Here is a 26097-nt window from a genome sequence, read left to right on the forward strand (position 1 = left end):
AGAAAATACACTTATCTGTCAATTTTGAACTTTGAACCTCATGGCTGACAAATCTGGATGATTTTCTAGTATTCCATCTAGTTTCATTCATGAAAGTTTGGAATTGTTTACCATGTATCCATTACCATGTATCCATATTACAGTGTCCATAAGCAAGAAGCAGTTCAAAAATAATCTGGTGAGACTGACTTTACTGATTTATCTAGATGCAGTGTTCATACGGTATCAAAATTGTCACATAATAAGTAATTTCTGATCATTCCAATATTTCTTTTTAAAAACCTCTAGAAGATTGTTACAGCTGTAATGTGTAGAGTTCAATAGTATGTGGTGATCAACTAAGGGCTGAATCTTTAACAATGAATTTAGTATAACGTCCATCTATTTCTACAGAACCCTTGGAAGAAAAGTGGGTAATAGTTTCATCTATGCATAAGATTACCTGTGCTGTTGGATGGTTTGTCTGAGATTTAAGTTGATATAAATTCTACAGCTACTTTTCTCAGGAAACTTTCCCAAACATAGTCGATAAGTCTGCTGTAAAATGCTGCTCTCAATTCCAGAGAAATACATATTCCTTAGTAATACTGTGACCTTGTTACTCTTGGAGGAAATATGTTTGCTCTATTCTGACTAATACAGTCATGTAATGGCTTTATGGACATCTACGACTTTGAAATCAGAGTGATGCCTGCTGCTGACTTGTGTTACAGCTATGAATCAAACAGCTCTGTGCATTTGTACAGACAAAAGTCGATCTGACTATGTTCAGCAGTGGCCAAACACAGATGATGGGGACAAACACCTAAGTGGCAAGAAGGAAGTTATAGTTAGTACATCATCCCATTTTCCAGCAGTCTAAAGCTTGGGAACTTTCCAAGTCAGAATTTAAGATCTTGTTTCTAATAATCTTGATGAAATTTTTCTTCTCTATGGAGTTTGAGCCCATACAGATATTTATCGCACAACATCATGCTCAGTTAAAATATATTGCTACTGACTCAGAGTTATGAAAGCTGTGGCAGATAGCAGAGTAGCCAGTTGTAATAATGTGGAGAAAGAACTAAACAGGACAAAACAAAGCAAAATGAAAAAGACAATGAATGAGGCAATGAAAACTCTTTTCCCATAATAATGTTCATGTGATGACAGATCTTTGATCAGGAGTCACCAAAAAATTTGTTGGAAAGTAAAAGCAGCATTTAGTTACCTTTGTGATCTAATGCTAGATCTGCCCTTCATTTTCATGCTTTGATAGAGACAAGATGACACTTGTTTTGATTCAAACAGATCTGCTAGAGATGACCAACTGGTGTGTGTGGGACAACCTGGGGATCAGGTGCAGCCAGCATGGGTTCATGAATGGCCTGACCAACCTCATTTCCTTCTATGACAGGGTGACCTGCCTGGTGGATGAGGGAAAGGCTGTTGATGTAGTCTACCTAGACTTCATAAAAGTCTTTGACATGGTCTCCCAGAGTATTCTGGAGAAGGTGGCAGCTCATGGCTTGGACAAGTGCACTCTTTGGTGGGTTAAAAACTGGCTGGATGCTGAGCCCACAGAGTGGTAGTGAACAGAGTGAAATCCATCTGGTGACTGGTCACCAGTGGTGTTCCCCAGGGGGCAGTGTTGGGGCCCATCCTCTTTAATATCTTTACTGATGATTTGGATGAGGGAATTGAGTGCGCCCTCAGTAAGTTTGCAGATGACACCAAGCTGGGGGGAAGTGTCAATCTGCCGGAGGGTAGGAAGGCCCTGCAGGGGAACCTGGACAGATGGGCAGAGGCCAATGGGATGAGGTTCAACATGGCTAAGTGCCGGGTCCTGCACTTTGGCCACAACAACTCCATGCAATGCTACAGGCTTGGGGGAGAGTGGCTCAAAAGCTGTGCAGAGGAAAAGGATCTGGAGCTGCTGATTGATGCTCACCTGAACATGAACCGGCAGTGTGCCCAGGTGGCCAAGAAGGCCAACAGCATCCTGGCTTGTATCAGGAATAGTGTAGCCAGTAGGACCAGGGAGGTGATCGTCTGGCTGTACTCTGCTCTGGTGAGGCCACACCTTGAGTACTGTGTTCAGTTTTGGGTCCCTCAGAGGAACAGGTAGCCCAGGGAGATGGTGGAGTCACCATCTCTGGGGGTGTTCAAGGAAAGGTAGGACGTGGTGCTTAGGGATATGGTTGGTGACCATGGGTGACATTGGTGGTAGGTGGATGGGTGGACCAGATGATCTTGGAGGTCTTTTTCAACCTTTATGATCCAACATGTCCAGAGGGGAAGGAAAAGAGCAGCAGTAGGCAGATGAGTACAGGCAGAGGAGTGTTAGAGTAGGTTGTTTGGGGGGAGGAAAGGAAAAAAGCTCCTTGAGAAAAGAAGGATGAAGGACCTAAGGCAAAAGGTTTAGATGATAGACAACTTCTCAGAGAAAGGATGAAACATTTCATTCAAATACATCAAGTTCTTTCTAACATTTCTGTAACCTCACAGGATTTTAGTTGCTGAAGAGATATTGCCAATGAGGAATAAGGTCATACCATGGCTGCTAAGTGAGTGTAGGCGTGGATGCGTTTGAATAGCTGTAGGACTTTCTCTCCTTTAACATGTAATCTATTTAATTAATAAGGTTTGAAACCTTTTCTTGTAACACTTTAGATAGCTGTTTTAAAAGTAGTAAAGATTTTCTGCAAAGAGACTTTCACAAGGGGTCTGCAGACCTCTCTGCTGGGATGTTTTCTGAACATGAAGTCAAAATTTTCTTTCACAAATGAATTCCATTATGATTAGTTACATCACCCTAAATAGTTCTGTTTACTTAGTGTTTACAGTCCTTAAATATCTTTAGACCATTACTTGATCCTTGGTTGATCCTTGCTTATTTCCTAGCCAAATGGAGCTTGTTTACTTCTTCCATGTCTTTCCCAAGTAGTCCTGTTGTAATCCCATTATAATTTATGTTGTTCCATAACTCCAAAAGCTTTTCAATAAGGAAGTGCACAGTGCAAATTGCATTGTCTTATCAGTTATTTTATTTATTTTATTTTATTTTATTTATTTTATTTTATTTTATTTTATTTTATTTTATTTTATTTTATTTTATTTTATTTTATTTTATTTTATTTTATTTTATTTTATTTTATTTTTCAAATGTGATATACCCATACTGTCTAAACTTCTGTCCTTTGGCAGCCAAGTGCATTGAAGATGTACTTCAGACATTTACTCTTCTATTGCATTTAAAACATCTTTGGAAATAATGACTAATTTTGTCATATGCCCTTCTAGGTCATTTTTTCCCCTTACAAATAAGCCACCTTTCCCAGCAAGATTCTTAATTCACTGACAGTGTTGGTATTGCAAATTTGTCTGTGTCCTTTATTAAGTTCTTTGGCCTAAGTAATCTGCTCAGCTTTTCCCCTTAGAATTATTTATAAATTGCTGTCATGCTATTAAAGTACTAAAATGAATTTATGTTTTTTTTTTTTTTTTTTAATACCCAGCCATCTGGTACCTAAGGATCTTGGTATCTTGCTGTTTACAATTTTGCCTTCACAAGTTTTCAGGCCCATTTAATTTATCAGTTCTGTTCCCGTCCACAACAGCTTGAGAGGGAGATTTCATGTGATCAGTTGCACTGGTGAAAAATAATGAGAACATAAAGTGCTGTGAATTAGTGCTGTTGCACAGCATTGATGAAACATTACAGGTGGAATTCAGTTTAACACACCTACATATAGGGTTTACGTGTGTGCAGGGACACTTGGCGTCTAAATTCCCCTATTAATGGACAGATTTTTAACTACTATACTAAGAGGTATGGGGTTCTCGTGCCATGGGGCTGTCTTGCTTACAGCTGCTACTTCAAAAGAGTGAATGCCTTCCAAGTATTTTGTGCCTCTTTCTTCTAGCACTGTGTAGGTGTCTAGGGAATATCAAAAGGCAGGAGATGCCTATGTTTAGGCCACAGAATTCAGAACTTAGTATTAAGTTCAGGGGTAGCAACAATAGCTTTCTTTCCACAACATTTTTTTGAACTTCCGAGGAGGTTATGGGAGAAAACCAAGCCCAGACTAAAAGAATTCTATTTAGTGGCAAATGTAGTGTTTTCACCTTATCTGAAGGTGAGTCTGCAGTTCTGAACTATCTCTGCAGTCAAATGAAAAGTGAACTTCCACCTCTGACCATCTAACAAAATGTCAGCTATGGCACAGCTGGTCTTGGAGCATACATATGTATACATTCTTCTGTTGAGAGCTTTGTGAGGAAGGAAGGCTTAATCTGACTTTACAGCAGAAAAATGTAGGTCTTAGCATATAGTTTGATGACCCATACTACATTTGCCGTTTAGAATATGTGTTTTTAAATCGGAGTTTTGTGAGTGACAAATAAGTGTGCAATTAGGTTAATGAAAGGGAACAAAAGGAGGCTATGCAAATTGTCAGTGATATAGGAACTGCTTCTCTCTGATAACTGGAAAAAGAAGTGGTAATGCAAAAGGACAATCAGTTTTTATGAAAATTGTTTGCCATAATTTATAGAAGGTGTTTTTAACTTGTCCAAACAATTGCTAGGTTATTTTTATCAGACATTGATTCTCAGTTTTGTATCTTTCTATGAATTTCCTTTCGAATCTTCTCTGTTGCAGATTCCATTGAACAAACACACTGAACACATGCTTGATTTGCTCTGAGATCACATTACAAGATCTAGCTCTGAGCTAAAGATGTGGTTTTGTAAGCTGAAAACTCTTCTGCCATCCTCCATTCATCTTGCGAATCTTGAAATTTAGTTCAGCCAGGAAATTATCCTCCTCTATTTCTTCTCCTACTCAGTTAGAAGAAGGAAGGGAAATTGCATTTCAGAGATCTAAAATGTGAAATAAAGTTTTATTTATATAGGACTATATCCTACAGGAAGAAATCCAAACTTTTTGCTTTTTTTGGAGCAGAAATAAAAGGATGAACTTTTAAAGGCATTTTTGGCTTGGTGAATTGTTTCAGCTACCCAGGAGGCTTATAAGCAATCATGGAATGCTACACCATTTACAGTTAAAGCTGATTTTGCTAGAACTGCCTTGAGCAGTAAAAGTGAATTGCTTGATAAAGAATCCATGTAGGACAGAGACCTAGAATTCTGTTTACTTCTATACTAACCATTACCAGCTGGTTCTTTGGGCATCTGCTCAAACATCTTTTGGGAAGAGGGCACAGCAAGTACTCTCTTGTATCTAACCCAGGAAATAATTTTAGCTCTGATTATTATTTCCAGGCTGCTATAACTGATTTAAAGAAGAAATCAGACGTACAGGTTGCCCTCCTTGTATTGAAAAGATTCTATTAGCTCCTCTGTACCAGTGTGGGAATCCCGCCATTACATTTTGTCCTTGGTTTTTAAAACTGAAGCTCATTCACTAGAAATGGGATTATTAGTTCTTTCAGGTCAAACCAGGATCAAATTCTGGGTAGCTGAAATTGGATAGTCTGCTTTCTGGGATTTATCAAACGCCATAATGTTTCCATTTAGTTTGGGCTGTCTGTTGAAAGGTCTCAGCCTCAGAATTTTATAGGACAATTTATCTTCTCATTTACTATATTTTCTCAAAACACATGCATATGCACAAAAACAAACAAACAAAAAAACCCTCTCCTTGTAGATCATTTTGTCTATTGGAATGACATGTTCTTAATGCAATTAGCTAGAATTCCCCATTCTTCACTTACTTCCTCTGTTAAAGCATTCTTTTGAAGCACTGGTTAGTTTTGCGTAGAAAACTGGCTATTCTTGCAGTACATACTGACTGCAATTTACCAGTACACCTCAGGCATATATTTGGGGTTCTGTCAAGGTTCTGCAAATGCTGATTTCTAGTAAAGCATTCCTGAAGTTCTCCTTTTGACTCATGAATTATTTAGTATTTCTTTTCCTAGTCCCAGTCATTCAGACTGCTTTTTTTTCACTCGTATACATTGATATGTACCTTTAAGCTAATAGCTAAATGCTTAGTATTGAGAATGGAATTTTTATTGTTACTGGATTTTTTATTTTTATTTGGAGGTTGGACTAGATGATCTTTAAAGTTCCCTTCCAACACAAACCATTCTATGATTATTTAGAGATATTATAAAACTAGCTGCATAATGTATTAGAACATGCCTTATTTGTTAAAGCTTTTTCCTGTAACTAGAAATAAGCCTTTAAGAGTCTTGGCATTCTTCACCTACTTTTGTGAAGAGAGAGAGGAAAAAAAGTGTCTGCATATGTGCATTAATTTGTTCCTTTTTTTTTTTTTTTTTTTTTTTTTTTGAACAATGGTGAATAAAACAATATGTTTGTTACATTCCCATGTAACAATTTTAAAATAATGGATTTTCCTTCTTGCCTGAAAAAAATCACTTGGCATAAAGTTTGGAGGCTGCAAATTTCAGGTGCAGATATTAAAACTTCTTAAATCTAAATCTCAAAAGTAAGATTGTGATAGCACTTACTGATTTTTTTGTGATCTAAAATGCCACAATTGTGATTACAGTTGTCCAGTAACTAGGAGGATTGCTTTTTTTTTTTTTTTTTTGTGTGTGTGTGTGTGTGTGGTGTTTGTTTGTTTTCCTTAAGTAAATGTTTGAAAATTTGTGAATATATCTTTTGAAAAGTCACAAGTCTTGATTCCTTTTCCTTAGGGATATCAAGGATCAGCAGGAACTCCAGGTATCCCAGGAACTCCAGGGGTTCAAGTAAGTTCCTATTTCATTCCTGCAGTTTGGAAATCTGAAATAAATTATCTTCTTGAGGATAAGAAGTCTCTACAGAGGAATGTGGATAGGCTGGATCGATGGGCCATGTCCAGTCACAGGACATTCATCAAGGCTAAGTGCCGAGTCCTGCACTTGGTTCATAACAACCTCATGCAGCGTTACAGGCTTGGGGAAGAGTGGCTGGAAAGCTGCCCAGCAGGCAAGGACCTGGGGGCACTGGTTGGCAGCTGTTCTTTGATTCCAAATGCTGCCAACTCTCTCAGTATTCATTATTTATCAATGAGAGTTGCAGTATGAAGTATAAGGCTCAAGGGGTTACATGAAGTCAGGGGCAATCTTTGGATGAATTGCTTTGATACTCACATGGCCTTGGGGTTTGTAGTTAGGCTATCAGTTAGACTGCAAATCTAATCATTGCTTGTCAAGGTCTGTAGCAGCAGGAGCTGGGGTGTGGACATTTTCATCCTGATCTAGAAGCCAAACAGTGGTTCTATCTATTTTTCTTTGGATCAGTAACAGTCATCTTAAGCCATGTCATGAGGATTGATTTGCTCTAGGTGTCTCTGCTTCAGCAGGGGGTTTGGACGAGATGGCCTCCAGAGGTCCCTTCCAACCTCAACCATTCTGTGATTCTCTGATTCCCCACAATTCACATATCCAAACACATCAAAGACTGACTGAAGAGACTTCTTTTTCTTCTTCAGAGTAGAAATTTAGGAGCACTGACTAGAACAGTTACAGTAAACCAGTGCTGTATTTTACATGTATGTGTATCATAATACGTTCTGGCTGAATACTTGAGTACATGTTAATTTATTGAATTAAGCATCTGAAAGCATGCCAGGGCCAAGAGCCAGGCTGCATCATGGCATATGTGAAGGCTTTCTGATGGACACTTGAAAGGAAGAGGACATTGGTACAGTCTGTGTGACAATCGTATCTGCCTGGCGTACTTCTCAGTTAGAGCAAAGAATTGTTTTGGTATTCCCCAGTCATGGGTTATGACAGTGGGGCATAGTCTCACACTGGATACATTTTGTGTTGTTTCTGCTTTGGTATCCAGTTACCAAAATACTGTGATCAGCCAATTCAGGGATTGTTCCCTGGGTCACATTGCATTACATTTCTGAGTCTCATTCTGTAGGACTGTGTGTTAATATTTGAGCTGTTTTTTCATTTATTTTCTTCTCTTAGGGACCACGTGGCTTACCAGGTATCAAGGGAGAGCCAGGGAAAGATGGGGCTAAGGTAATAAGAATCCAAAATTTAAAATGTCACCTCAATTTTGAATCTGGTCTGCTTTATTTAATAAAAATTATATAGCTGTTAGCACTGCTAGTAATACCTTTATTGCACTGAATATTTTATATTTAGAAAACATCTAAATATGTGTACCTGGAAGCATGATACAGACATCTGTCAGAATGGTTTCTTTTTGTCTCTTTTCACCCTTTCCCTCTTTGAGTGAGCATCCAGATGAGCTAGATAAGAATTTTTGGGTGACACTTTTTAACCAGAAAACACTGACTAATTGAAACCAAAACATTTTGTGGAAAAAATCTAGCTGAGGTGTAGCCAGTAGCTTGGAACTGCAGACAGATGTGGAAGCTTATATATAAACTCCCTTCTGGTAATCAGGATAAACTTGAATCTGGATCTCCCATATGCACAACCTCTGGCTATTGGCAAGTCTTCTTGATATGTGAGTATTTGTGTCCAACCTTCTGTCACACTTTTGCCCTATGAGAAATACGTTTAGAAAAGTTTAAAGTCCATTGTGATACAAACTTATTTAACTTATTTTCTTTTTGGTTTGTTCAAACTTCAAGCTCTCTTTTTTTTTTTTTTAAATGAAATCTTGTTTTCCAAACAGATTTTACTGAAGAATTTCCTTCTTCTAGTGTTCCCAATCCTAAAAGCATCCTAGAAGTCCTTGAATTCACAACTGTTCAGCAGAATTCTCAAATGCATTATTAAAGCTGAAAAATGTACTTATGTATTCTGTTGCTTCAGGGATCTTATGTTAATCTAATTGATAAGTCAGTATTGGGCCATATGCAGAAAGAAATGTACTGCTGACAAAAAGCAACATTCTCCTGGCAGTGCAGAGTTGTGACAGATAGAATATTTCCTAATGCTCAGTCCAGCCCTGTTTAAAATATGCCAAGAAATAGGGCTTCCACCAATGTTTTAGAAAACTTCTTCCACCATAAAGTATGTTTTGCCATTAGATTTTTTTTCCTGATGATTCAGCCCAAATTTTCATCTCTTAATTTCATCCCATTACTTGTGAGGTTTCTACAGCAACTAATTGAAAACTATATCCATTGCCAAATATGTTATTTTATCTAATAATTGAATCACCACTTCTGAGCAGAAATTGGGGCTCCATTCTTTTTCAGTAAGAAGCAATATATGCATGAAAGGTTTATTTTATAAGTTTTGCTGATTTTTTTTGAACTGCATTCAATTTCTGTTGCCTTCTTTCAATACTTACTTGTTGAAAGATACTTTGATTGCTTTAACCCACATTCTGTCATTCCTGTGGTCATGTCCCTGTCTTCTGTAAATGTGATAGACCTCTACAAATCCCTGTAGACATGGATGGTTTTGATAAATGCCACTGTATTTTTTGTATTTTGGCTCGGAACTTGAAACATTATGTAAAATAACTTCCTGAGCATAATTTACTATTCTTTTCTTGTGACTGAAGTATGTTAAACAAATTGAAATATATTGCTCCATTTAAAGTTCGATATTAACAGAGAGATAACACTGTTATTGTTCAAAAACAATTTGGTGATTGGCTCTGTCCTGAGAGAATTAGGTCCGGTCTACTTATATAAAATAAGCAACTTATTTTGTTTTTATTGTTTCAAGTTAGGTTCTGCCAAGTTAGAATTAAGCCTTTTGTTGTAATAGTTCAAGAGAACTTGCAGATAAATTGTCAGATAAATATCCTTAGTACCAATACCAAAAATTTGGGAACTCCTGACATTTGACAGCAGAGGACAATAAATAAAACTGTTATTTTGGCTTGTGTTTTCACTTGCAACTGCTTCTAGCAAAGTGCATTCTTTTTGCATGCCTTTTTTTTTTTTTTTCTTCCCACTTCTCAAAGAGCTTAGTTGCTGCTTTGGAACCTCAGCAACCTTTATTGAGAGATTACAGTAAAATCCATTTTAAAAAGTTTAGTGATTGGTTACTTTTTTCTTTTCTGTCTTAAATCTTGTCTAAAGATCAACAAACTAATCAGTCAGCATACCAATATTATGTCGTAGGTATCATGATATGTAACATTTTTCCTCTATTTGTTGATTGTTTAGATTATGAGTGCTGTTGTAGCCTATATTACTATTATTTTCGACATAATGATTTCAAATATGTTTGTTCTTTCAGGGTGATCGTGGACTACCTGGTTTTCCTGGATTACATGGCATGCCTGCACCAAAGGTTGAAATTAAATACTTGTTCCAATATTCATATATCTCCATTCATTCTGTAGTTTAGTTTTTAAAAAATGAATGTTTTAATAAATGAAATGAATGTTTTAATACATGAAAGTTTTTAATAAATGAATGTTTATATATACAATACTGATGTACTTAATGAAATACATAAAATAAATAGATAAGATGTTGAAATTGAAGGGTGAAACATGCTGTAGGCATTGATTAAGTATGTATCAATCAATGGAAACTGACTTTTTTCATTTTTGTTCTGTTCTGTTGGATTTTATGTGAATTACTTTAAAATTTGATTGTAATAGTACTCTTCTACATCACAAGTAGTGTACCAGGACCTTAAAAATAATTATTTAATTTTCTTGAAGTTTTTCGATTTGAGGGGTGGTATTTTGAAGAGTAGTTCCAATCTGACCAGAGCTTATTTTTTCATGTTTCTTCCCCACAACATCATCAAACATATTTTTGCTCTTCTTTGTTAGTATTCAGCTCAATTACTTCTTAGTTTTTCCAAATTTGTGTTTCAGACTTTTCAGATAAGGTCTCCACAAAAGTGCAGGAATTTTCAAAGAGCTGATTTTCTCTTAGGTACCTACCTATACAAAATGACAGGAAACAGAGTGCCTTCTGCTCAGCTTCCATTGAAAGCAGAAGCACTATGCCTGATATCTGTGGATTGTCTCATCAGTGGTGTTGGATAGCCTGGGCTCCTAGGAAAGCTTGGAAAATTCAAAATTTGCATTCACTGTCTTGATAGTTTTCTTTCTTTATATCAGAAGGAGCTCTTTGCCTCCTTCATTTTATGTCTGTTATCTATGTTTCTTTGTATATATATCTGTTTGAAACTACTTTGATTTAAAAAAATTAACTTATACGCATTCATTTTGTGTAGGGAGAAAGGGGTCCTAAAGGAGATCAAGGAGTGCCAGGAATATATGGAAAAAAGGCAAGTAAAATTATAAATTAAAACAACAACATGGTTGATACTTGTGGTGGAGTTACCATGGCAGGCTGCTAGAGGACCCCCTCAGCTGCTCTGTTATTCTTCCTCAACAAGACTGGATAAGAAAATAAGATTAAAAGGCTTTTAGGTCAAGATAAAAACAGGGAGATCACCTAGCAGTTACTTTCACAGGCAAAACAGACTCAACATGGGGAAAATTAATTTAATTTATTTCCAGTTAAAATAGGTTGGGATAGTGAGAAACAGAGACAAAAATTAAAACACCTTTCCCTCATCAACCTTTTTCCTAGGTTCAACTTCATTCCTTCATTGCCAATCCCTCAACCTCCTTCCCCACCTCCATGAGCAGCACAAGGGTGGTGGTGAAATAAGGCTTGTGGTCAGTTTCTGTTTCACACTCCTTCCTCCTCAGACTTATCCCCTGCTCCAGGGGTTCTCCATGGGAAGAGGGTTCTCCATGGGCTGCTGTTCATGTCAGGAAATATCCACCTTCTCTGGATGGGGTGCTCTGTGGCTTTAGTGCAGATATCTGCTGTACCTTGGCTCTCTCCATGGTCTGCAGCGTAATCTCTGCTCTGGTGCCTAGAGCACTTCCTCCCCTTCCTCTTCACTGACCTTTATGTCTACAGGTTTTTTTCCTCACATTTTTTTCTCACTTCTGCGCAGCATTTTTACCCATTCTTAAATACATTTCCAAGAGGCACCACCACTTTGGCTGCTGGGCCCAGCTGGGCCCTGTGGTGGGGCTGTTGGAATCAGCTGTGTCCTGCATGGGGCAGCCCCAGCTTCTCTTCACAAACGCTGCTCTGCAGCTCCCCGCTACCAACTCCTGGACACCAATACAATATCATTTATGTCTTATAAGAATACAGAATTTAATTCTGTAAATTCAGAGTTAATTCACTAATTCAGAAATCCTTCTACTGAAGATACACTTTTGTCTAGTAACATTAGACTCCTATTCTGCTTATTTAGATATCATGAGAACCCTTTTCATACTTCTGTCTTTCTGTATTTATGTAATACATTTTAATATAACACCAAATACCTTTAAATAAATATTTTTGCAAATATGCCCGTGCCTTTAATATGGTTGATATATAATAATAATAATATTGCAAAGGCTTTTTACAGCATATTTGCACTTGTGTGATGGGTCATAATTATTAATCAACTACTGTTTGTTTTAAGGAAGAAAAACATCTTCCAAAATTTTTCAACATAAAAAATAATGTATATGAATATGCTGATTAAATATGCTGAATTTTTAACACAGACATTTAGTACTACTTAATTCTCACTTGTTGCATTTCTCAGGGCTCCAAGGGAGAGAAAGGTGATACCGGGTTTCCAGGAATGCCTGGGCGATCTGTAAGTTGTGCCACGACAATTTACCTTTAACTTCTGTTTGTTAATTTACTTACTGATGACTGTTAACTGTTGCCACAGGGAGACCCTGGCAGAAGTGGGAAAGATGGATTACCAGGAATTCCTGGTTTCAAGGTAAATACAAATACATATTCATATGTATCTTGAGTGGAGAATAACTGGGAATTGAAACAATACATGTTGCTGGAAATGCTAAAGTTTACTGTAGTGACCGGGCAGACTTCATTGATTTCAGTTGGCTTGTGAACCGGGACAGTAGTTTTGAGAGTGATAATCAGAGATTTGCTTATCCTTGGGGCATCTCCATCCTCAGCCAAGAATGGAAACAACACAACTACCCTGAGCAGATTGTTCTGTCATGGACTGTCTTTATGGTGAAAAAAATATCACTCTTATTTGCAGCATGAAATGGCTCTACATTGCCTATATGTTACAACTGAATCAAGCTCTAATTGATTGTTTAGAGTGATTCAGCTACTGACTCTTAACTGCTGAGACCACTCATAAGTCTGCAGTGTTCTTTGCTGCTTTTGAATATCCCGGGAGACCTGTAAGTGCCATTTCAGAAGGATGCAGGCCTTCTGTAGGTGGTAGCTGCTGGTCTAAGGTGGAAGCCTTGGCTGCCTTACAGCACCTCAAATGGCACAAGGTAACTGTATCAAACCCCTCTTGGCTGTAATGAGATCTTAGGTGCCTAACATATTCTGGTAGAAAAATGCATGTATATGTCTTAATTAGAAGTTAAAGAGGAGAGTTGGTTTAAAATTAACACCTGTATACAACAATACAGCACTGTTAGTCTAAAAGTTGCCCAACTTCAATGTACAATTAAGCATTCTGCAATTCAAAAATTTGTTAGGAGAACATATCTAAAATAACAGCCTTTAATATGTACATATAAAATTTAAATTTTACAGTAGGTAAACTCCTGCATTGATTTAATTTTAGTCTTTGAATCCCATTTATACTTGCATACAAATTGTCATTATTAATGTATATCTACAACAGTATGACTCTCACAGTGGCATATATGTCATCCCAAGACAATTTAACAGATGTTCTTAAAACATTTCGCTAATTTGGCTCCATGGACATACTGTGTTTTCATTGAAGCCATTGGAGGCCTAATCAGTTATGCCAGTGGAGTCTGGTGAGCATTTCAGCTCAAAGAAGGAAGACCAGCTTAGTAGCCTACATAAAAGCATCTAGTGCTATTTGAGATGCATTAGAGTGTCCAAAGCATCATAAGGGAGCTGACAAATATGACTTAAATCCTATGGAAAGCCAATGCCTTTCTGGAGTGGGAGTAGAAGCCCAGGATGTCTATACAAGACAAGCTTGAGTATCTCAAATGTGACCAAATATCCATGTGCGGGCAATGAAATTGATCTCTTGGTGACTGATCAGCTGAATCGAGGCTGTCAATTGCCTTGACTATACTTCTGCTGGTTGTGACAGCAATTCACATCTTTATTTCAAATGAATTATTCCGTATTTTCACTATATATGTGCAGATATCTCTGCTCAGCTGGTGGAGAAATTCCTTGTCTGTTATTATAGGAAATAGAAAAACAATTTGATGTTTTCCTCTCTGGTTTTTGATAACATGGAAAGGTAATACTTAAGGTTGTTTAACATAAAATTTTAACTGTCACACACTTTAACATCCTTTAGAGTGGAGTATTATGTTGATAAAGCATGAATTTGGAGAGTATATTGATATGTTTTTATGCTTCTAAACAATGTAGAGATAATGCAGTATATTACTTACATGAACCTGTGTACATTTAAACTAAAAGACATTTTCTTGACTATTTTCTTGATCTAATTACTGTAGTACAAAAATATGACAACTCATTAGTTTTTGTTTTAGAATATAATAGTTAACAGAAGTTATGTTCTTCATTCAAACATCTTGTCAGTTTGAATTCAACATCTGCTTGCTTTAAAACATTGCTTCATTCTGGGTCCATAATCAAACTCAGAGCAGTAACAAACAGGCTGACTTTGAAGGAAATTTCTGCTAGAGCTTTCTTTTTGTTTTACAATATTCATTCTGGAAAAGAATTTAGAAAAAAAGCATGGCTGACAACTCAGATGCTACTCATTGTGACTTCAAGACCATATCTTTGTAATTCAATGTCAATTATTACTAGATTATTTTTATATATATAATTGATCTGTGCATCTGTTTTATATACTTTTATTTTTGGAATTATTTTTTCAATTTTCAGAATATTTAGGGGGATCATACATATTTTGAGTAAGAACATAAAGATTTGATCATATCTGGTACTACTGTAGTTCTGAAGTGTTTTGAAATTGTTTTCAGACTATTAGTTGTATTTGCAATTAGGCAAGAATAATTTATTATTGTTAAATGACCTTGAACGAGTAACTGCTGTTCTGATTCAACTCTTCTCAAATTTCAAAAGACAGTTCTCTCTCTCTCATCTCTTTTTGCAAACTGTTTAACTGTTGGACACAGCATGGGAGAATTCTGGATTGATGTCTTGTGTGTTTGAAACTGTTTTAAGACATTTGTTTGCTGAAGCTTTGAGCTTGCTTTACATTTTACTTATAAAAAAAAATTGATAACTTACTGTTTAAAATCATTATTTTTTATGCAAAAGAAAGCCCCTTGTGAATATGGTACTTAACAATCTTTTTCATTTTAAAGGGGGAAGTTGGACAGCCTGGATCTCCTGGACAAGAAGGACATCGTGGAGAGCCCGTAAGTGTTTCAGTTGCTGGCATATTTTTACATACAGTCTTTTCTTTCCATTTATTTTTTAGTTAGTGGAAATTGCACTTTATGTTCCACCCATTTTGATTTGAATTGGTTACTATATCATTTTTTTGTAAAAGACTTTATTTTCTGGTGTTTATCTTTAAATTTGGGCTTAGTAAAAGAAATAAACAAGCTTGTGAAGTGCAAGATTTGTTAAAATATTTTTAAGTATGCTACTGTTATACATCAATATTTGTAGATAATATAAAGTCTCATTACTGATGTTTTTCCACCAGTACTGTGTGTCTTTAACTCTTGCTTTTGCAAAATGGAATATGTTCTTTTATATTAGTTGATTGTACTTACATTTATTTTTTCCTTTTCTACCTCCCCTCTCCTTTGTTCAATCACTTTCTTGCATCTCATTATATTGTCCATGTTATCTAAATCTCAGGTCTTCTGGCTTACCTGAGGAGCATGTTGCTGCTTTTTTGTTTTGCTTGTTTCCCAAGACATTTTTCTCTCTGCTGGTGTTTGGGCAGCTCATTTGTTCCTCCTATTTTTACATGATAAGTTGTCTGTGTCCTCCTGGTTTCTTTAAGGCCTCCGGTCTTTGCTTGAAGCAGAGGAACTATGACATCTGAAGAAATAGCTGAAGGTTTTCAGTGCTGAGAGTAAGCCAGCTGCTTGGAAACGATCAGTGATCATTCTGTAGGCCAAGAGCAGTAAATAGTGCTCAGCTGTTGAACCACTGCCTTTCAGATGTGTTACAGTTTGTGTTACATTTTGAATTGTAAGATAAGAAGATGCAGTTATTTATGTTCATAAACCTTTTACTGAATGTAACACCATGAGAGGCAATGTGTTATATAATTCTGAAATCCAGTAGAGATTTGCTAGCTACAAGGTAGAGGTGACGATCTCAGATGAAATATTGTCAAGCTCTTTTCTGTAGATTTTTTATATATTCACCAAAAACTCGTAAACACACTGAGAGTAAATGGCAACATACAAGGCAATCGTTCCAAAAAGTCTTCCTTTCATTTTGCTGGTTTAAGTGAAGAACACATGCAATTCCTCCCCTGGCTTTATTTTTTACTTTTTTTCTGCCCCAAGTAACTGTGAGATGTATTAATCTTTTACAATCTATGCTATCTTTAAATGTAAGAAAAACTGAAAGTGAATGTTTATTAAGAAACATAAAATCCAAGTGAAGTTTTTTAGTATATTGTTATAGTACACTGTAAAAAAATCGTTAAGATAATAACAAGAATTCCATTATTTTCCTAGCCTTGTTTTGCCTTCTTTCATTTGTAGAGACTATATTAGTTTGTCATAGTCATTTTTTTAGTTAATTTTAAAAATTAATTATAAACAACTACCAAAGATATACACAGTCCTAACAGGGCAAGCCAGATTGTACTATATGCTTCAATTTTAAGCAGTGGAGGTTCTGAAGAGCAGAAAGTCTACATGCTGATCAGGAAATTGCCTCAAGGTAACCATTAAGAAATCCAAGACACCTAGTCGTATTATATACATTGATTGCCTGTCTCTATTGCTAGTGTAGCACCAGAGTGTATATGCAAACGTGGTGTCCCTGTCTATTTAAATGCTGGAGGGGGAGCAAAGGAGATCTCTGTGCAGCCACTTCAAGGCAGACGTGTGCTTGGGCTGTGGGAAAGGAAAGCTGTCCTCACTCGGCCATAAGTGGGCTCCCCCATTCAAGTAGGATGCAGTAGGCTTTTGTCTCATGGAAAGTGACAGTTCGTAGGGTTTGTGGTAGATGCCTTGTGCAGTCTACTACTTTTGTTGTTTCTGTTGTTCTTACAGCATTTATTTGATGTATAATGTACCTCCTTTCTGCTGTTTTGCTGGCACCATGACTTCGCACTGTGCAATTATGTGTGGTCTTCTGTAGTGAGGTACCCTAGTAGTAAGGGCACTGATGTAGGAGAGAGGCACCAAACTCTGCTGTGTACGTGGTGAGATAGCGAAACAGGCAGCCTAAGCTCAAGACAGGCCATGGATGATACTGTTGAAAGTGTGTGAGTGTGTATTGACCAGCCAGCTGCAGCTGTGGCCCTGGAGCAGCTCAGTAGGTTGCATGGATACCCCACCCACACAAGCATACATGCAAACAATCTTTATTTCTTCCATTCAGCCACATTAGTGGCAAATTTGTGAAATTGGTCTATTTAAAAATAGCGATCTTATGACCCCTTTTTGCTTTAGCAAATAAAAAGAACATGGTTGCAAAACAAATGCATCTTTAGACAACATCTAGGAAGCAACTGTCTAGAATGGAGAGCACAGCTGAACTGAACTCCCATTGCCTCCAGCATCTGAGAGAGATTATTATTTGCTGGACAGCATTCTTTCTGGTATATTATTGCTCTTATTAATCCGCAGATGTATGAGCAGGAAAAAGTAGGTTGTTAAAGTAATTAATTCCAAGTGATGTGGTTGTTTTCCCTCAGCAGTACTAGATGGAAATGAAGTTATCCAGGCCATCCCTCCTGTCCTGCCTACACTGTGTAAGAAAACATTTGACATTATGGACAGAATACTTGACAAAGCGTTTAGTAAAGCTAGTAATCAAGCTCAGCTTACTAATGACAAATAGGCCATGCTCCAAGTGCAGTCATGCTGTCACTTGAGTGACACTTTAATGGCTAGTCATGCATCTTTCTGATGACAGGCTGTTTTGATAAATACAGTTTTTTGAGGGGCCAGCTGTCTAGAGGGTAGAATAAATCAATACATATTTGAGCTTAATTTCAGCCCGGTTCTCCTTTCTAATGTAGGTAGTGTTGTCAGAGTTCGGTTTCAGAGAAAACAAAGTTAGACTTGTGTTTACAATTCTGCAGATGGGAACTCTGAAGTGAGTGTCTGTGGGTGAAGCTGGCAGGACATTTATAGCACTCTTCTATGCCTAGCATATGCTGTCTTGCCACAAGTAATATGTCTGAACAATTGCAACTGCTGATGTTTATTCTCCAGAAATCATATTTTTCAGAAATACATCTGCAAATACTTAAAAGGATAGAGCTTGCCCTTAATATTTAGGCCACATCATCAGACCTCAGATGTGGTCATACAATCACAGCATGCCTTGGTTTGGAAAGAACCTAAAAGATCACCTAGTTCTAACCCCCCTGCCGTGGGCATGGATGCCACCATCCCTTGGAGTTGCTCTCCTTTTTTTGTAAGCCTCCTTTAAGTACTGAAAAGTTACAATAAGGTCACCCCAAAGACTTCTCTTCTGTCGGCTGAACAGCCCCAGCTCCCTCAGCCTGTCTTCATAGAAGAGGTGCTCCAGCCCTCTGATCATCTTTGTCGCCCTCCTCTGGACCTCTTCTAATAAATCAACATGTTGTCTTTTGTCTGTGACAGGGGTAGAAGTATAGCATGGCTGGCAGTTTATGACCTGACTCCCACTGTTGTACCTACACTGCTAGTTTGTCTATTGTTCTCCTATAACTGCACCAGGAATGTCAGATCTAGATCAGTGAGATTCTCTGAAACTTGGTCTCTAATATTCACAAAATTTGTGTTTTATGCCGGAGTATGGTAGCAGAATTATTTTCAAGATAAACTAAAGATAAATCTACAGACTACAGAATTTACTGTATTTTCCTTCCTAAAGCAGGAATCTTTAAAATATGGCACAGAAAATGGTATAACTAGGTAGCCTGTTTATCTCAAAAGCAGACATAAGGTTAGTGTAATTCTGCTGCATCTGTAGCCATGGTGAGATTTATATAAACAGGGTCCAAGGAGAGAAAATTCCTGACTTAGTGATATAGTAGTATGCAAGACAAAATATATTTTTGTTGCTTCTTTCTTCTGTGTCATGTAGTACTACTAGCAGTCCCTTACTATACAGTTTTCCACATTTCCTCCCTACCAATAAATTGTGGTGGAACCCGTAGAGTGCAACACCTCCTTGAGGCAAGATGCCTTGTTAAAAAGTCTTTATTATGTTCAGCATTGCCTCTCTCATCTTTCTTTGCAGTTTCTTTTCAAACTGTGGAGAGAAAAAAAAAAAAAAAAAAAAAAAAAGACAAAAATAGTACCAATTGTTTTAAGTGTATGCTGATTGTATTCCTTACAGATCGCATTTTTCAGGCAGCTGACAGTCATAACAGGAAATAACATTTATTTATTAAAAGTAAATATCTAGGATTCTACTGAACTTTATTCTTCTCTAGTTCAGCTGTACAGTTATTGCATCACTGTCATTTCAGAAACTGACATATATAAGTGAGAAAATATTTTCAATATGGAGGAAATTTATATTTCATCACATATTTACCTGCTGCAGCAAATTTTCTTTCACTTTAATTGCACCCTTTTATGCTTCTAGTCTTGTGCATGTTCTGAGGAGGGAGCATCATTGAGGAGGGAGTATTAATAGCCCAACCATGGCATTTGAATGAAAAATCTGAAATAAGTGGAGTGTGGAATTTTCTTTTTGAGATTAACTGATATAGTTGGATGAAATGTGCACATTTTAAAGAGTTCAAATCCTTCTTCATGTCTAAGATAGAACAGAAAATAACTTGAACGTGATTTCTGTTCATTTAACTTGGCTTGATTAGGTAGACAATATGAGAGGAAAAGCAATTACCCATGTAATGGGGTTGGAGTGTTAATGATGGAAAAAATGGTAATTGCTTCAAACTATTAGTGAAAGAAAACTTAAAATTCACAATCAAAACCTTTGCAGTAGATAAATGAGTGCAAGAACTATGCAAGTCTCTTTAGAAGAAAGATACCATTCATTTTGCCTTTGATAAGATAGCTTAAATTTTATACTTTTAGTAGTCATTTTTATCAATATTATTTACAGAAATGTTTTTGATACCAAACATAATTGAGGATGCAGCATCATGTGTGAGTACATTGTCATTCCTATCATTGTATTTCAGAAACAGAAGGAGCAGCACAGTGTGCAGAGTTGACCTCACCATGGAGGAGAGTATTTAGTACTCAATGCTTCATTGAGTACTAAACGGTTATTCAAGTTCTATGTTACCTCGAAGTAGGCACTGCTATAAAATTGATGTATTTAGAATAAATAATTCTTTAATCAGTCATTAAGAAAAAAGTAATTAGCATGCACAGGAGACTTAGCAGTCTGGTTGGTGTGAGTCCATCAAAATTCTTATCTTCAAATCAAACATCAGTGCTTTTCCACTAGCCTGAGAAACCTCAGTAGTGGTGGCTGAACACTGTTGGCTTCCTTTTCCAGCATTATCATCATAAGGGAAGTAAGGACAATGTTTTATCTGGAAATGATGTCCTGTCCTGTGGGTTTCAAAAGAATACCTGTTTTTTTTCTTGAAAAAATTGACTTTGACCTTTACATATAAAGTGAAATTGCTGTTCAGGTGGGATAAATTTTTTTGACATAAACAGCTGATGCAGTAAGACTTTGGTAGGCTCTATGCCGTACATCATTATTTCTTTACAAGCAGATTTAGCTAGTCAGATTAATTTTGTAATGATTGTTTATTAATTTCTTCTTCCTCTAAGTTAAGTCTTTAGAAGCAGAAGTGCTTTTCTAATCATAAAAATTATCCTTTCCTGCTTCTTCCCACAGCCAAAAAAAAAAAGTAAAAGATAAGTGCACTAATTTTTCCTCAAGAGGCTCTGCTGAACTGTGAGAGTAGTCAGGGCAGACAGAGTCTTCTGATGACTTTCTGATTGCAGGAGCTACTATAACAGATGTTAGTCTTGTTCCTACATGAGGAAGGGAAAGATGACAGCTTTGACAACACAATAATTTCAATAATCTTGCTTTAATTATACAGTGCTTGCTGTAAGCTCAACCACATTTTTTAGACTGAATGGAGGTTTTCCTGTCAATTATAACTTTTAAGTCCACTTAAAAGGTGTATATATTTTTAACAGACATTATTTGCGGTATAGCTTATCTTCATCATTCAATTTGAAAAATTATGTTAATTACATACATTCCATCCTGCATTTTCAGCAGAGCTAATTGCTATTAAGAAGATAAATGTGAGAATGGTGCTGTAAAGAAACAGTCGATTAAAGACTTCTGGAACTCGAGGCAGACTAGTCTCAATGGCTCTATTATTCCCAGGTGACAAAAATGATGTAAGACATGACAACATATTTGCTGATCTGAAGCGTATTGAAGTCAATGGAAGGATTCTCATTGAATTCAGTTTGGACCAGAGCCACAATAAATGTTGTAATAGACTTGGACCCACTGACCTAATGCAACTTGGAAAATAATTCCTGCATTTCTAAGTTGTAAAACATAACAGTTCTCTCCCATCTAATTCTCACTTTCTTTCTGTTCTTTGGGATTTCTAATTTTCAAATTTCTGGCTGTGCACACCAAGCAATTAGATTAATTATATTCATTTTCTGTAATTATGTGGTATCTTTTTATTTTTGTTATGTCTACAAAGACTAAGGAAAGTATTGTTTTTGGAATTTTTCAGTTATCAACATTTCAAATCAGATAACTTACTCTGGGAAATCAAACAGAGAAGGGATGGCATACCCGGCTGACATTTCTTTAGAATTGTTTTATAGATGCAATGTTAACAAAGGCAATTTCTTAAAACATGTAAGGGAGTACTAAAGGAGCTGTAGTTGTATGCCTATTATGGACAAGAACGGCATGTACTATAAATAATTATAAACAAATAATTATAAACAGTACTCAGGAGTATTCTGTTTTATGCTCGTATAATGCAGTGACCTTTTTATAGCTATGCTGGCATTTTTCTTATTAATTCATGTGCTGATAAAATTTACGTGCAAGCATTCCCTGTCCATTGCAGCTGTTTTGTAAGCCTACTGGTAGAAATACCTCTGACCAATACATTGTATCATTCAAAATCTCCCTACTGACTTGCTGAACTGCATTACAATAAATAGATATTTTTCTTTTGTTAAAATCTCTCTTAAAAGCTTGTTAATCTTTTATAAATTAAGAAATTTATTTAAAAAGCATGATTCTGTAAGAATTGTCCTCCAGCAAACAGTTTAAGTACACTTTTTTTTTTTTAAATTTCAGTATCTTCAGAATTATTGGTAGTGCTTATTTATTTGAATTCAATGATTCAAATGAACTAGTCCTTTTTATACACAAAACCATAAACCCATAGATCTGAAGAGCATAATCTCTTCTACTTATTAAAGTAATTTTGAGTGTTTATTGGAAATTTTCATGTTGAGACTTTAAACTTGAAATTGTACTTAGTAGCTATACTAGAAACTGAGCTTTAATTCTCAGATGAAGTGTTTGCCTGACGTACGCTTATAGTGTAGACCATAAGTCTGCAGAGTAAGAGCTGTGATACACATTGTTCCATATGTGCCTTTTCCCACTGAGGCAATGCTCATATTTACCTCATACTGCAGCTTCAGCTGTTGTGTTCTCAGCTTGTGTGAGATGGAGTGCAGAGATCCGGTATGAAAACAAAAGTGAATCAGCTTGGCAGTATGGATGTATACAGTATACATCGCATATCCTCTCTTGTGGTAATACGACTTAAAAATCCATATAAATGTTTGCCCATTTAAATGTTTGTGCTTTTAGGAGACAGGAGTCTTTCATATTAGTTACAGTGATGTTTGTAAGCATATATATACTGCAGTCACTACTTTTTTTCTAAGTATCAGAAACAAGATTTTCTTAGTATTAGTATTGCAATGTACCTTCCTGCAGAGAGTTTTTCAGTATTTAAACATTATAGCTATACAATTTGATTTTTAATGATTTTGGGGGGGGAGCAAAAAGTCAGTTTTCTGCAATTGATTATAAGTAAAAAATATTTTTGACGTTTTATGTTATTTTGAACAAATGATGAATGGATACATATATTAGCTAACATACAACTGCTTGGACTGAAAAATAAAAAAGGCATTCTAAGTTCTTTAAATGTTCTTTATTTTCTCCGTAGGATTACTAAATTATGAACTTGTTTACTTCTTTAATTTGATTTGATCTGATCTAATACTAGGCAATCCTAGTAATGATCTATCCTAGGCAAATGCATTAATTTACCCAAATAAGGAAAGAATAACCACTCCAGACCTTGAAAGTTATATCATATAACTGGTGCAAAATAGGTATACCTCAAGTGATTAATATTCACTTATTTTGACATGTGATATTTAAAAAAAGACTAATTTGTATTCTTTTTGGTCCAGCTGATGTCAGTAATAATATTTATGACATTCCTGAACTTGTGTGGTAGTTTCATCCCATGAAAGGCTTTGCTGAAGTACAGGGTGCATGCAGAGAATATTTGGACTGGTATTTGCCATGTTGTGTGTTGGGCTGACATCTGCCATTTTAATGCCAGGAAAGTTGTGCTTCCAGTGCACAATATTTCATACTTGCTGATTAATCTTCTAACAGCAACATCTCCCCATTATTCTCACCTTACAGTTTTCTCAACGCCCACATGTTTCAAGAAATACTTCAAGACCCTGTAAAATCTGTAATCTAGATAGCACATTAGAAACGATAATTATCAAAATGGATTTTCTATGTTCCTCAACCGAAACATTATGCCTAGGATCATAAAAATAAGAATGTGCAGAGAGGAATGCTTAATGAATTTATGACAACTCAAACCACCCAACAGTCCCTACTTGGTGGCAGTGCCATCACATGATTTTGGCCTTATTTAGTCATATACACATCAACCTCTTAGCCAAAATATGGTATCATAAAGTATTTGAAATCATTGAAGAAACATTTTTGCCATTTAGTGGGAAGGAAAAGAACAAAAAAAGAAAAAAAAATCTTTTGTAAAGAAGAAAATATTTGTCAACCAGTGAAACAAATATCCGATTTGTGAATTGTGGCTAAGAAGTTGCAAGTAAGTAAAATGGCAGATATTTTTTTTTTCTCTTTGTGTTTAAATATTGTGAAGCAATGAAAACTTTGTTATTTGTGTTTTTGTCTATGCTAAGCTCCCACTCTCAGACATATTATAGAATTAAGATATAAAGTATGTCAGTGTTTAGTATCTATGCTGATAGAATCAAAAATATTTTTAGTAACAATAAATAATCATTTAGTTAGTACATTTTATGCAAAAATGCAAGACATAGGACATATTTGCAATCGTATAAATTAAATTAATGACAATGCCATTTTTTTAATGCTTTCATCTGTAAACACAGCACTTGTGTTCATGACTATTGCTCAGCAGCTGTGTTCAATCACACAGAAAGAAAGGGTAATATTTGTTAGACTATGTTAGATTGTGAGCTGCATGAATATGTAAGTAATAATGTGCTTACCCTAAGTGGTGAGTCACTAAACAGTGTGCTTACTGTGGTCTTTCATCATGTCAGGTCACAGAAACAAGCTGTGGAAAATTGAGATGCATTTGTTTTTTTTTGGCATTGTTTTAACATGTATTGTTAAAACTGTTTTAAATTTCTAAATACTTGTCAGACAATAAAGTCTTTTTAAACTTAGATTATCACTTATAGTGAATAAAAGGAAAATGTATATGTTTTGTTTTTGTTTTTGTTTTTTTTTTCACCATTTATGGTGTGTAACTGAAAAATTCAGACCAGGCTTTTTAAACTGTGTGTTGGTAATTCCACCTAGTCACAGACAGTGCTATAGGAACTAATGCTTCATAATGCAATTTCTGTTTGTGTGTGCAATTTCTAAGTATTTCATTTTTATGCACACCAATTATCCATTGTCAGTGGTTTGTATCATTGCATTTTGGCATAACAGTAATAGTGTGATTTGAATCTCAGTAGTGTAGCTCATAAGCAAATTCCTAGCAGTATTTAAATGTTCTGTAGAGCACTGGGACATGGTGTTTCAGGTTTCTAGGGAAAGCTCTGTCTCGGTGTGAATTTTGTCTCTGTTAATGTTTGTGCTAGAGAATAATCAAAGGAAGAGAGACCTGAATCTTTAACACATCCCCAGAATATTTCCTTAAATCCTTTCTTAATACATTTTGAACACTAGGAATCAGGATTTAGATTTATAATTTTGGTACGTATCTGTTGGCATTTCCAGTGACTCTGGAGACATTTAACTGAACAGAGTCTTTCCTCAGTTGATTCCTAAACATAGAAACCAAACAGGCAGTAAGTACAGGAGGCAATGAATGAAGAAGACACTCAGATAGTATGTAGCAGTCATAAATATTTATTATTTCAGTTCATTTGCTTTTCTCATTGCTGTTGTATTCTCTACTTCTCAGCATGGTTATGGTGAGTTACTTAACCACAAATAGAAACAGGGGGATCCAAAGGATGCCTTACCTTCCTTCTTCTGATTTAATTTCAGCAGGCAACAGGGTAGTAACAAGGTAGCGAGCATTTTTCCTAGTGCTGAGTCTTCTTCAAGATATGGGACAAGCCAGAGAAAAGATTTCTTGCGCATATGTCCTGAGAAGACCTGAGTTACAGCCTCCTTGAGAAGGTGGTAATATGAAGCAATCTAGCTATGACTCCTTCGATGTTCTAAATGTGGGCAGCTAATCTACAGTCTGTGCTCTGATAATTACCATGTTCAGCTTTCATTTCACCTATGTCACGTAGACATAATTTAATCCACCTCTGTGTTTTGGTTCCCTGTACTCTTCTCTATCTATATAGGGTTATTCATCCCATCATGAAAGTGCTGTCAGATAGCAGGGATCATCACTTTTGAAGTTGCCTATTTTTTTTAATTAACCGTAAAGGAAGCCAAGTTTGGAAGATTGGCTTAGAATAAAAGTATGGTTTTTAGATTGGCTAAAGTTTGTTGAACTGAACCTTTCCAGAAAG

The 26097-nt window shown here is 36.2% G+C and overlaps 1 protein-coding gene across 1 annotated transcript in view; it reads left to right on the forward strand.

Moving 5' to 3' along the window:
• Positions 1-26097, forward strand: part of COL21A1 (collagen type XXI alpha 1 chain) — a 115349-nt gene that overhangs the window by 54853 nt on the left and 34399 nt on the right. Inside the window, exons 11-17 of the mRNA XM_027455081.3 lie at positions 6672-6725; positions 7941-7994; positions 10146-10199; positions 11103-11156; positions 12492-12545; positions 12624-12677; positions 15244-15297. Of these exons, the coding sequence (XP_027310882.2) occupies positions 6672-6725; positions 7941-7994; positions 10146-10199; positions 11103-11156; positions 12492-12545; positions 12624-12677; positions 15244-15297 (378 nt within the window). The remainder of the gene's footprint in view (positions 1-6671; positions 6726-7940; positions 7995-10145; positions 10200-11102; positions 11157-12491; positions 12546-12623; positions 12678-15243; positions 15298-26097) is intronic.

Source organism: Anas platyrhynchos, chromosome 3, assembly GCF_047663525.1.
Source record: "Anas platyrhynchos isolate ZD024472 breed Pekin duck chromosome 3, IASCAAS_PekinDuck_T2T, whole genome shotgun sequence".
NCBI lineage: Eukaryota > Metazoa > Chordata > Aves > Anseriformes > Anatidae > Anas > Anas platyrhynchos.